At 37.6% G+C, this 12,498-nt stretch overlaps 1 protein-coding gene across 1 annotated transcript in view; it reads right to left on the bottom strand.

The window, feature by feature from the left end:
• cibar1 (CBY1 interacting BAR domain containing 1) overlaps positions 1–3,258 on the bottom strand; it is a 9,320-nt gene extending 6,062 nt beyond the window's left edge. The window contains exons 1-6 of the mRNA XM_036145145.1: positions 3,109–3,258; positions 1,463–1,697; positions 1,301–1,369; positions 469–570; positions 307–312; positions 32–136 (exon numbers count right to left, since the gene is read on the bottom strand). Coding sequence (XP_036001038.1) covers positions 32–136; positions 307–312; positions 469–570; positions 1,301–1,369; positions 1,463–1,697; positions 3,109–3,137 — 546 coding nt within the window. The 5' untranslated portion in view covers positions 3,138–3,258. The remainder of the gene's footprint in view (positions 1–31; positions 137–306; positions 313–468; positions 571–1,300; positions 1,370–1,462; positions 1,698–3,108) is intronic.
• Positions 3,259–12,498: the final 9,240 nt, after the last annotated feature.

Raw genomic sequence — 12,498 nt, 5'->3', positions numbered from 1 at the left:
TACAATCAGAGGAAACCTCAGGGTAGCGGACCTTTATGTCCTGGATCTTCTGCCGCTCAAACTCGTCTATGGTCTCCTCCAGCTGCTTGGTGGTCCGTGTGGCATCCATGGTGGCTCTCTGAAGCTCACTTTCAGCCTGATGGCAAGAAAATTCATATACTAAGTAGTAAAAAAAAAAAAAATAAACCCCTGTACAATTCTGAAGGAATTAACATTTTAGATGTTCTTTCATGGAAGTGGAACAAAGATTAAACTTTGTAAGAAACAGGGGAAAGTAACGAGGCGCAGAGATGACACGGGGCACACCTGGGACTGAACGTTTGATCAAGGAAACAAAAATATGAGAATTTTAAAAAAGTTAGACAAGTTATATGTGCTTCATGAATGAGAGATTAGGATTTAACATTATAATCAGCTGTTAATTGGATGTTTCTTTGTAAGAGCTAGAGAGAAGGAAGGCAAGGATACAATGATCTGTCTGTCTGAAGGGTTTCTCAGTCTGGTCTTCTCGAGCTGAGCCATCTGTTTGGCTTCTCTGTCTCGGGCACTCTGTGTTGCCTTCAGATCCTCCTGCAAAGACACAGGACATTGAGACATGCGTCACAATTCTAATACATTTTCTCAGGATTTCAATAAGATAACGCTTTGAGCTGATGGGGTGAACTTCTGCAACTCATATGAGGACATTTAACCTAGTAGCTTTGCCACTTGGCACATGCAAGTCATCAAGGTATAACAGCGCTTAACTACTGTAAGTCAAGTTTTTCAAAACCACTAAAATGTTCCAAGGTTTCAACTTGATTTTTATGACAGGCTAGAAAAAGTGGTGGAGTTGCAACAGATGAGCCATAAATGTAATTTGCAGTAAAGGTTTTCACCTTAGAAGCATGCAGGTTCCAGCAGCTCTTAAGCATCCATTCACACATTCATGGTCTGTCCCTGCTTATAGATTTAGGGTCACCAGGGGACCCCGATTGCTTTGTTTACAAGTAATTGGGTCAGAGGCAGACATATTTGTACGTATTTCACCCAAACATATCCATACATTTCAAAAGGTAAGAGCACCTAAATCAAGACAGACTACTTCTTTGGAAAAAATTAGCCAACCTAGATGGTGTTTGCTTGACAACATCACTGAAACAATACTGCCCCCTTGCAGCCAAGCAGGGGTGTTGATGGAACCGCAGTTGGCAGTTCACACAGCCTCCCGGGGGCCGTGTGAACTGCCACACGCATTTCTTGTGCTTGTTTTCTGTTCAGTTCAGCTATAATCAGTGCTCAGGTTCTTGATAACCCTTACCCTTTTACGTTTCACCACAGCTCCATAGCCTTTTAAGGGCTCGATGACTCTGGCTTCCAGTCTTTCCACCTGTAAGGTAAGACTACATGTTAGACTCGGTCGGACGTGCCATTTGAGACTTTGGATATATGCAAATCACGACACGTGATTGCGGCAACCCACCTCAGCTTGGCGGTAGTCTTGAACCTTGGCGAGGTGCTCCGCAAACTGCTTCATCCCTCTCTTTAGGTCCGGCGTCTCCGTGTCGGCGTACAAGCCAATCTCGCGCACGAGAAGGTCTGCTTTGTCTCGCAGCCTGGCTGTTTTGCGGGCGTAGGCAGCAAACAGTTGGCACATGTCTCCAAAGTGTTTCTCCACATTGGTGATGTTCTCCTGGATCTTCCTCGTCTGGTTATCTCTTACAAGGGGGAATGAATGAAGAGCGGCGATCAAATGAAACAAGCCTCACACGAACGCAAGTGTTTTTGTTGTTTTGTGCTGGAGAAGATCAGTGAACAGACGGCATCATAAAGACCAAGGGCCACGCCAGACAGGTCAGGGATAGAGTGGCGGAGAAGTTTAGAGCAGGAGTATGGCCCAAAATGCAAACCTACGAATGCATGACTATCTAATTAAAATAACAGTCTAGACAAGGGTAGCATTAAAAAACGAAGCAGACTAAGGACCCATGCTTATTTTCAGGAGCTGCAGGAATCTGCAGCTCAGTTGGAGAATATGTTGACAGGAAAACCACTAGTCATGCACTTCACAAATCTGGCCTTTTAAGGATGAACAACAAGAAGAAAGCTTTTGCTGAAAGCATAACGAACCAGTTTAAGGTCCTCTATATGGTTAACACTCTTATAGATCAAACAAGGTGGTGGCAGCATCTTGCTGTGGGCTATGCTTTTATTCAACAGGGATATTGGAAGGTGGCTGAAGCCAAATACAGGGCAATCCTGGGAGGGAGATCTGTTAGAGGCTGCAAAATAACTCGAGACGTGGACAGAAGTTCACATTTCTGTAGGACAATGACCCTAAAAATACAGACCTGCAATTTAATGGTTTAGATCAACGTAAATCTGTTTTAGAAGGGCCTAGTCAAAGTCCAGAACTAAAACGAATTGAAAATCTGTGACAAGACTTAAAAGTAGAGCTGGGTAATAAATCAATTATATCAATTCCTGAAATTTTTATTTTGGAAAACTTTTTTCTTTTTTTCTTTTCTGATAGTGGAGAAAAATACCCTCAAAATAACATAAAAGGTGGCCCTACAAGGTGACAGTCTCGGGGAAATTGGATTATACAACTACACACCACACTTTTCAGATTTAGTTAAAACATAAAAAGATGCTTTAATTAATTTTCCTTTTGCCTGAAATCGGCTATTTTGAAACTGTACAGGTGAGGCTGTAGCTTAAAATGTGATAAAGCGTTAAGAAATTGTTTTGCAGGGCACTGAGACTGAATGTCATGCCATTCAGTTTAAGGTTCTGCTCATTTCTAGTGGAAGTAACTCTGCGGCAGCCTAAACAAGGATAGGATGTTGTGTATTTCCAGATTCTTAGAGGAAAATAGCATGAAGGTATAAAATAGACTCCCTTATCCGCATAGACAAGAGGTTAACACATTTAACGGTATGGCCCTGCGTGCGGAGCAGATTACAGAAGAAAAACGCTTGAGAAAAATTAATAAATATCAACAGCTAGCTTAACTATTAAACGATGCCAACGCTGGTTATGAAGGACTTGATTTTGTTCCCTTAACCGAGCACTTAGTTATATTCTAAATTATTCCTAGCGTCACTCGTCGTGTGAAATTAGTTTTACCTCGCTCTCGCGTCAGGCGTACGATTCATCTCCACAGACAGACGGCGAATAAAATAAAAACTATCCAGTAGACAGCGCCCACTCGCTCTTTGCTAGCTGACTAGCTAGCAGGTTGAACGCCAATCGGCCGTTTCCATGGAGTCGCTTCTTCTTCTTCTGTTTAGTTTTGGCAGTTGCCACACAACTTCAGATGCGTTACCGCCACCTTCCGGATTGGAGTGTGAATCAGCATCTAATATTCCTAGATTACATGCCATACATGTTCTTTTCAACAATTTAAAGACATCTACAAATATAATATCTCCTGAAATTTAAATATATCTTTAACCTCTAATTTTATTTTTTTTCTATGAAAGTTCCTAACCAATATTTCCCTCTGCCCTGTTTTTACAATCTAAAAGAACATGCTTTACTGTTTCCATTTCTCCGCAATAGTTACAAAAACCTGTATTATGCTTATCAAATATTTTCGGTGTGCTATTTAAATGTGTGACCAAGCCTCATTCTTGTTATAGCATCTTCTTCTTTCTTTATTCAATAACATTCTCCCACTTTCTTTTGTATACTATAATAATGATTCAACTTTATTGATCTCACAAATTCACTTCTGCATCTTAACCCATCCCCCTTGGGGAGCAGTGGGCTGCCACTGTGCAGCACCTGGGGAACAGGGGTTAAGGGTCTGGCTCAGGGACCCAGAGTGCAGGCTGTGGGGATTGAACCGGGTACTTGCAACCTTCTCAGAGCACAAGCACACTGCTCTAACCACTAGGCCACCACTGCCCACTGTATAACATCTATTTCCCTGTCTCACTGATCTTACCATTTTCTCTTAGCATACAGTTTAATTATTCTTTTGACCTCACTTTTGCTCTAATATTGCATTATGGGAGATGATGTCTTTAACTCTCTTTTACCTTTCATACGTTTCATCAAACGTTTGAAAGAAATTATTTGTTCTGTATTTGAGAAGATGAAAAATGGCTCGCAGTTTCCTTTATTTTATATGATGACTCATCAGAATATGGCTGTCTGGTTTGGCTGAAATGAATTCATACAACATTCAAATTACATTTATTATAAAGTGTAACTCACCCCCCCCCCTTTTTTTTTTTTGTTTTTTTTTTGTTTTTTTACAGATTAGCTGATTAAACTGGGCCTATATGAGCCTAAACAGCAAAAGCTGAAAAATAAACAACTAAAAATAGGTGGTTGCCTTTTTGTGAAACGTCTTAATAAGAAATGTTTGTTTAAGCACCTTTAGATTTTGTTAAGGTAGGTACATCTTGACTTGGTAATTTTTGCCCTGTCTTTTTATAAACAGCAAACACTCTAAAGCCCAACTTCAACCTCTCTTCTTAATAAACCCGGACCACTTATTTGGTTGCATGATAGAAAGGGCTAGTTTCCTATTTATTTTATTTTGGTGTCTCACCTATTCATTGCTTTTTATTTTAACTTGTTATATTTTTGGCTTTTAAATGCTCGTTATTGCAATATTTATGAACTTGTGTTGGGCTTGGATGTGCAACAGTTCTTATTTCTTTATTCTTTCAAGCAGTTTTATTCTCCAATGTTTCCCTGGACACACAAAACAGTTTTTTTAATGAATGGAAAACTTATGTTATTTTCTTTTCTTTTATTAAACACAATATTACAGTTAGCAGTTAAGAAAGGCCGTAAATACGGTTGCCCTTGAAGCACTTGTTACGCTGCGTCTTACGCATAATCCTGCTGCTGAGTTTTCCTCTGATCTGCTCCTGCTCTTGTAGATTTTTCCAGATTGATCTTTTTAATCAGTGGTTTAATAATTGCTGTTTTTAAAGCCTTGGGGGAAAACACCTGATGAGACGGAAGAATTTACTATGTGAATCAGGTCAGATGCAATTTTTTAAGGAAGGTTATAGGAAGGATATCCAGTCACCGTACCTCCATCCACAAAAAAATTCCGTTTGTGAACAATAAAGTATATCTTTTCTTTTCTTTTCTTTTCTTTTCTTTTCTTTTCTTTTCTTTTCTTTTCTTTTCTTTTCTTTTCTTTTCTTTTCTTTTCTTTTCTTAGCTTAGCTTAGTTTATTTTAGCTTAATTTAGTTTAGCTTATCTGTCAGATTGCAAGGCCCTGATTGTACAACTTTCTTTAGATGAGATTCGGGCCTGGGCTCTTGCTGGGCCATTCCATGCATGCTTTCGGAGGTTGTTGGGTTGAAAGATAATGTTAATATTCATCTGGATCGTTCTCGCAGAAGGTGTTTGCCAACACTAATTAATTTATTATAATTTCCTTCACCGAAACTTAGGCCCCAATTCCAAATGAATAAAACTTCCCCAAAGCATGATACTGGCACTGCCGTGCTTACAGTGTACAGGAATGGTGGTGCAGTAAGCTGTGTTGATTTTACATCAGACGTGCATTTTGACTTCCAACTCTTTCTTTTTAAAATTTCTGCCGGCAACCAAATCCCAATTTAGAAGAGGATTTGCAAGCTCGTGCAACAAGTTCATTTTAGTTCGATGTTTCTGCTGGAATAGAACAACCTTTGAATACAGTTCTCAGCTTGATTTGGATAGACATGAATTTTAATGTGTAATTTATTGCTATTTAGTCACTATTTCACTACAGCAACGAAGCATGTACCCAACAAAACAAAATTTGGAGCTGACATTTCTAAAAAAAAAAAAAAAAATTTAACCACTTATACCGCCCATGACTGTAAGGTTCATGGCTTTCTAAAGATGCTGAATATTCTTAATATCAAGTTTTAGCCAAAAAATATGAACAAATGACAAATGATTTCTAAATGTTCACATCCATAATCAGGGTGCATTATTACTATTGCCAACTGCATGCCTAACCCCACTTGAAATTATGATGCATTACATCACAGAAGCCCAGAAATGTCCTTTTTTTTTTACTGTTTTGGTGCCAAGACTAGACATTGTGATCGCTGAAATAAATGGGCGCTTCATTGTAAATCCCTCCTCCGTGTTTGGGAATGCATGAATGTCACCAGCTGCTACGTCTGGTCCTCTGTGGAAAACGTCCAAAAACCTTAATTATCGTGCTTAATCATCCGTGGGATTGAAGCAGGGGAGTTTCCACTGTAACAGATTGGAGATGTAAAACAAGGCCATCACATTGAGGTGTGTGCCTGGAATCCCAAGGGAGCTTAGTTTAGACTGTCAGAGCCGGCTGATAGTGGTATAGATAACACTTTTTAATAACCACTGTACCATATGACCCTGATCAGTCAATAAAGTTGGAATTTTAAATCCCACCCTCTATTTTGAATTCTTTTTGTCAACTGCATTATTAACAACAAATTACATGGTTTTATGGACACATCCAGGCATTACTCAAAATACACAGATCTAAAGGTTACAAAACATATACAGCGCCATGAAAAGGTGTTGTGAAGATCCTACATTTGATCTCATTTTCCTACATGGTTTCTTAGTTTCTTTTTATCTTAATTTTGCTTAGCAGTTTGAGTTAAGTGTCACTAGCCTAGTAGAGCGGGTTTGTTGATTGAAATATACTGTAGTGTTAATTCAGATAAACAGCATTCTATAATAATGTTCTATGGATGTTCATTTATTTCTCTTAATAAATCCTTGTACTTAAAGAGAAGTTGTCACTCATTTATGCTATACGTGTACAGAGTTTGCTGTTAAAAGAACACCAGTGCTCAAATCATTCCTTTCAACTATTGTCCTGATATCTGCTGCTTGGGCTGATATTCACCAGATAATACCTAACAGACTGAGAGTTATTTATTAAACATTAAATAACTTGAACAGCGTGAAATGGCAAAACAAATGAAAGGGAGAAGAAAGAAGAATAATGTTATGTTATCTGCCCCCTTCACCTAAAGCTATACATTTACAAATAATTTAAATTACAAAAGCATCAACAAGCATTCATTTTCCGTATACTTGTACAATTTGACGTGATTATTTACAATCAAGCATAACTGACATATTCACTCAGGATGCCAGCCTTTATTGTCCTTTTAAATGCAAATATTGATTGTAATTCTTTGGTTTCTCTGTTCAGATTGTTCCTTTAACTGATTCCTTTCACAGAAACACAGCGTGCCATCACTTTTGTTCTATTTTTTTTTTAAAAGATCTCAGTTCCCTTTAAATAATAATTGCTTTTTCTTTTTTGAATGTTTATCGGTAATGTGTTTTTATGTGCTTTAAATATTGCTTGTAAAATACTATAGTCTACTAAATCATTAAACTTCAACAATTATCATGGATTTGTTGCCTCTCTATAGTGTTTTCCACTTATTATTCTTATGTCTCTTTTTAGCCAAATTTAAATTGATCGAATATATGTTTTACATGCACTTACCCAAACTTATACACAATACATCAGATGTGAAACAATCATAGTATTATATAAAATATATAATGCTTTGTTATCTAGTGAAACATTTACTTTGTGTAATATCACCAATTTCCTTTGATAGCTTTATTTTTGTATAATTTATATGTGATTTCCACCTTCAATTCTCATCAAGCATGACACCCAAATACTTAAGTTGCCTTACTCTATTAATTTCAGTACCATCAATATTAAATGTAAAATCAGTGCTTTTATCTGTATTACTAAAGATAATGAAGTTTGTTTTATCAAGATTTAATGATACTTTGTTTGCATCAAACCATTTATTTATAAATGGTTCAATGAACCATTCAATAATGTTCTTAACTAGAGTCATATCCATGTTTAAATAATCAGTGGCTCCCTTACTTGCACAACCATCAATAACATCTATAATTTCTTCTTTTTCTTCTTCACCAAGAAAAAAACTATTCACATTATCAATGATTCTGTTCTCTTCTAGATTATCTTTTGTTATTGGTATATTTGCTGCCAAACTAGGGCCTATATTTACAATTTTCTTTTATTAAACTCACAGGCTATTATAGGTTGATCTTAAATGTCATGATTTCCTTTCACAAAGTAATTTGAAAGAACTGATTTTATTTTATCCTTCTTTATTACGCTATTCATTATTCTCCATGTGGCCTTCTACGTTTATTCAATAAATCATCATAGTAATACTTTCTTGTCTTCTTATTATCCATACTAATTTATTTTTATATTTCTTATGACTGCTTCGTTTCACCTTGATTTTAAAAAATATATATACAGGTAATTTTTCTGTCTGCAGGTGTTACGTAATCCTTTGGTCACCCATGTTTTGTCAGTAGTATTTTTCTTGGCAACACTTCTGAGTTTACATTTATTTTCAAATAGACCTATAAAGCCATGAATAAATTATAACACTTATTTACATCATTTGCTTATTCTTCCTCCCAGTTCTGTTTTCTAAGGTCATCTTTCAGTACTTCTAGGGTTTCTTTTGAGTTATTTATTATTATTATTTTCCGGAATGATTTCCATTGCATTACATTACTCTGATTATCTTTATAAACAGCATAAACTGGTAAATGATCACTTATATCACTTAGCAAGGTCCCACTTACTGCTTTTCCTTCAACTGTGTTGGGGAAAACATTATTAATGGCAGTTGCACTCTGAGATGTGATTCTTGTTGGTTTCGATATAATTGGAAATAGATTTAAACTATACATCGATTTATGTATTCATGAATTAATTTGTTGTGTTCAGGGAGTTTGAGTTTTCTAGAGCTACATTAAAGTCTCCACATAAAAACCCATTTTTGCTCTGACTACCATCAAACAGCTCCATAATTTTGTCTGTAAATGTTTTTATGCAAGAACCTGGTGACACAACTGATTTTTTATTTTTTTCATGAATAATTTACAATCTCCATAAAATTGTCCACAGCAGTTGTCATCTTGTCAACAACTGTACATTTAAAAGTTGAGTTAATATACGAGGCTATACCCCTCCACTTTTTAATTTTTCCTATATGCATAATAACCATCTATCTGAACATTATCCATATATCTGTCCTTCAACCAAGTTTCTCACACTACAATTATGCTAAAACTTTTGCTGAACTGCTTTACATATTCTTTTATTGTTGATATGTTACTTTACATAATTAGTGGATGCCAGACAGTATTCCGTTCATCATTACCTCGTCATTAAATCGCTCCTCTGAATAATATTCACATTAGTTGTTAACAGGTGCTAATATGTTTGTATCTATGTCGTTGTCTACATCATACACTGCAAAAATAGAACTAAAAATAAGAATTTTCTTCTTGAAATCAGAGTACTTTTCTTTGATTTGAGCAGGTAAATAACATTATTTGCCAATGGAATAAGATATTTGCACTTAAAATAGGAACAATTCATCTCCATCATCTTATTTCAAGTGCAGTATATCTAATGATCTAGTTTTAGGGGTAAAAATACTCATTCCATTGGCAAATAATCTTATTTACCTGCTCAAATCAAGGAGAAATACATTAATTTCAAGAAATTTTGACTTATTTGTAGTTCTCTTTTTGCAGTGTATATTTTCCTCTCTAAGTGTGTGTATATCCATGTTACAGTATGTGTGTCTGTTAGTTTTCCATTACCAAATCTGTTACCATGCATCTTTGTAAAATATCTTACTAGACGTCATCTAAAACGCTGCATTTTTAAACTATGAAGTAACTCACTGATATCTTTCCAGTTCTGTTGTAACCCTTATAGTTAGAGTTTTTGCCTGTTCCGATGTCCCATTCAGTTTAATTTACACCAGATCACTGCTGCTCCCTTGTTCTACACTGAAATCTCCAACTGAGAAAAAAAACTGGAAATCTCTTGCAACATTTCTTTGTCAAACAACAGTTTTTTTTAAACTAGTTTTTACATGTTGGTTGATACACTGGAGATCCTAAGTACATTTTTCTCTGTACATTGTATGAATACCAGGTATGGCATGGAAAGGCAGGTTTGTTTTTGCTCTGTTCATACACATCATCTGTACAGACAGAGCCAAGCAAAAGGGATATAAAAAACATGATAAATCAATAAAACAAATCAAATACATCAAATAAAAATAAACAGGTATTACATTATCACATAAAAGAAAGAAGTTAAAGCAAATAAAAAGTGGAGACAAGATGAAAAGTAATCTTTGACCTTTATGGTTAGGTTTCAGTAAACAGTGATGTTTTCAGTCCGGATTTACAGGAGCCAACAAATCTCAGGCTTTCAGGCTGGTTGTTGCAGAGCTGAAGAGCATGGAGACTAAATGCTGAATGCAGCTTTCTGGGGTTTGATTCCTGATCTTGGAACGTTTTCAGAAAGAAAATGTTGCTTTTGTTTGTTTTGTCTATTTCCTTGGAACAGCAGGAGGAACTAATGGCAAGAAGGACCTTCACGGTTCACACCTGACCATTTTTTTTAAGTTGGTAATGGGCTGATTAATTGATAAACCTTTTTATTTGGCTGTTAAATGTATATATTATATAAAGTTTGGGACAGACAGGGGGAATTGTGTTGATTTGTTCTGTAGTCAGTGCAGTGTTTTACTAAAAAACACGTTTCTTTTCCTTTTTGGTGTGATTATTTCGTCCTGCCACATGAGGGCAATCCAGTTCTGTTTATGCACTTTATGCAATACAAGGTTACAGGTGGAACTTCATTCCTCACTTCTCCCTCTCAACTCATTATAAATAACCTTCTGACAGACAATTTCTGTCCAGTTCAATATGATATGTTTATATTATTCACACTGTTGAGTCCAGGATAAGATTGAAAAAAACAAAAAACAAAAAAACAAACAAACAAGCCTAACAATACAAACAGCAGCTGGCTGTCAGTTTGGATTTGACTGCAGTTTTGTGACGCAAGACGCTTATTGCTCTTAAATCATTTAACCTGGCTGCTGGTACATCTATACAGGGGTGGTGACATCTGTTTTCACTGTGGGTTTAACTTTGTCGAGGAGCAGATGGTGTTTGTTCCAAACCACCAGTTAATATGGAAAACACTGCAGCCACCGGCAGCGTCTCTCTCTCTCTCTCTCTGCTGGTCTCATGCGCTCTTCACCGTCTCTGTCCCTCGGTGCCCTCTTCTTCAGTCCTCTGCCACCCTCTGCGCTGCAGCGCCGGAGCCGTGTGGCCCGGTGAGCAGATTGGGAGTGACATATGTCAGACGCGGAGGGATTTGGTAGGGCGGCCAAATATGTGTCTCCCAGCATGCTTGCCTGCTGAGCCTTCCCCGTTTCAGGTGCGCATCGTAGGTGTGAGGACCCCAGATGTGAAACGTTTCTTCCCCCCGTCAGTATCAAGATGGAGTCTGCTGGAGGCCTGTGTGTGTTCGAGGAGGCTGAGGATTATGAGCGGCATGATACCTTGTTTACCACTTGATGCATAAAATGAAGTTACAAGCTGAGAGTCAATATCTCATCATGCTGATTTTTGCTAACTTTGCTCAAACTCTGCATTTGCCAGCAAGCGCGGCAATAAACTCCAGAGGGAAATATATCTGTCCTTTCTCCACACTTCAGACGTAGGTTTTTTTTTTTATTGTTATATCTCCTATAAGGTTCCTAAATTAAGAATCGATTTGTTCTCAGAGTTGATTAAAAGGGTCTCATGGAGGATGTCAAAATAAAATAAAGCAGAACTCCCAGATCAATCTGACTGGCGGAGAAGATTAGTCTTGTTTGGTTCATTTACTTTTGCTATGCCTAATACAGAAAGGAGATATTCCAGCTAAAATAAAGGAACATTTGTACAGTAAGAGCTAAAATGTCACTTACCAGGCTGCAAAGAAACTGTAAGCTCATTGGAGCATGAAAGGGTCTCTTAGTAGAATGCATTTAATATGGGTTGGTTTCCTGAAATGGCCCCTGCTTTTAAGCACATGCTGTCCAGGAAATTTCTATAACATTGAGTTTAAGGCAATTCCATGAATTCAATCTTAGATTGCATTGCATGCTTCCAAACATGAATGCAGTGCACCTGTAAATAGACCCTCAGCACCTCCTTGCACTGTAAATCCTTGGAAATACAGATTCTACGACCGGCAATGTCAGGTCCCCAGCCCCCAGCCAACCTGAGCCTTGAATGGCCAACCTGCCATTCAAGGCTACACCGCCATTTTTCATATTGGAAAGCAAGCCGCCACACACCCCGTACCCCCGGACCCTGCTTACTTCCCCTGCTTCATCCTCATACAATATCAGCAAGAACCCAGCCTTTACCACGCTTTCACATTTTCTGCATCCGTCGAACTCTGATTTCCTCCCCAGTAAGCCACCGCCGCCCATTTCCTCCCCGAGACACGCCATACTTCACCTCCAGTTCTTAATGAACTCTTTAAACCTGTTCACTGCCTCTAGAGAGTTCTCTTGCACGTGGGTCAAAAAATCTTCAATGGGCCATGACAGATACATTGTTCAAGGTTTGAAAGGCTCATCACCCAGACTCTGCTAAGCTTTTGT

Source organism: Fundulus heteroclitus, chromosome 13 (assembly GCF_011125445.2).
Source record: "Fundulus heteroclitus isolate FHET01 chromosome 13, MU-UCD_Fhet_4.1, whole genome shotgun sequence".
In the NCBI taxonomy this organism is placed as follows: domain Eukaryota; kingdom Metazoa; phylum Chordata; class Actinopteri; order Cyprinodontiformes; family Fundulidae; genus Fundulus; species Fundulus heteroclitus.
This window is presented reverse-complemented; position numbering and strand designations above follow the sequence as displayed.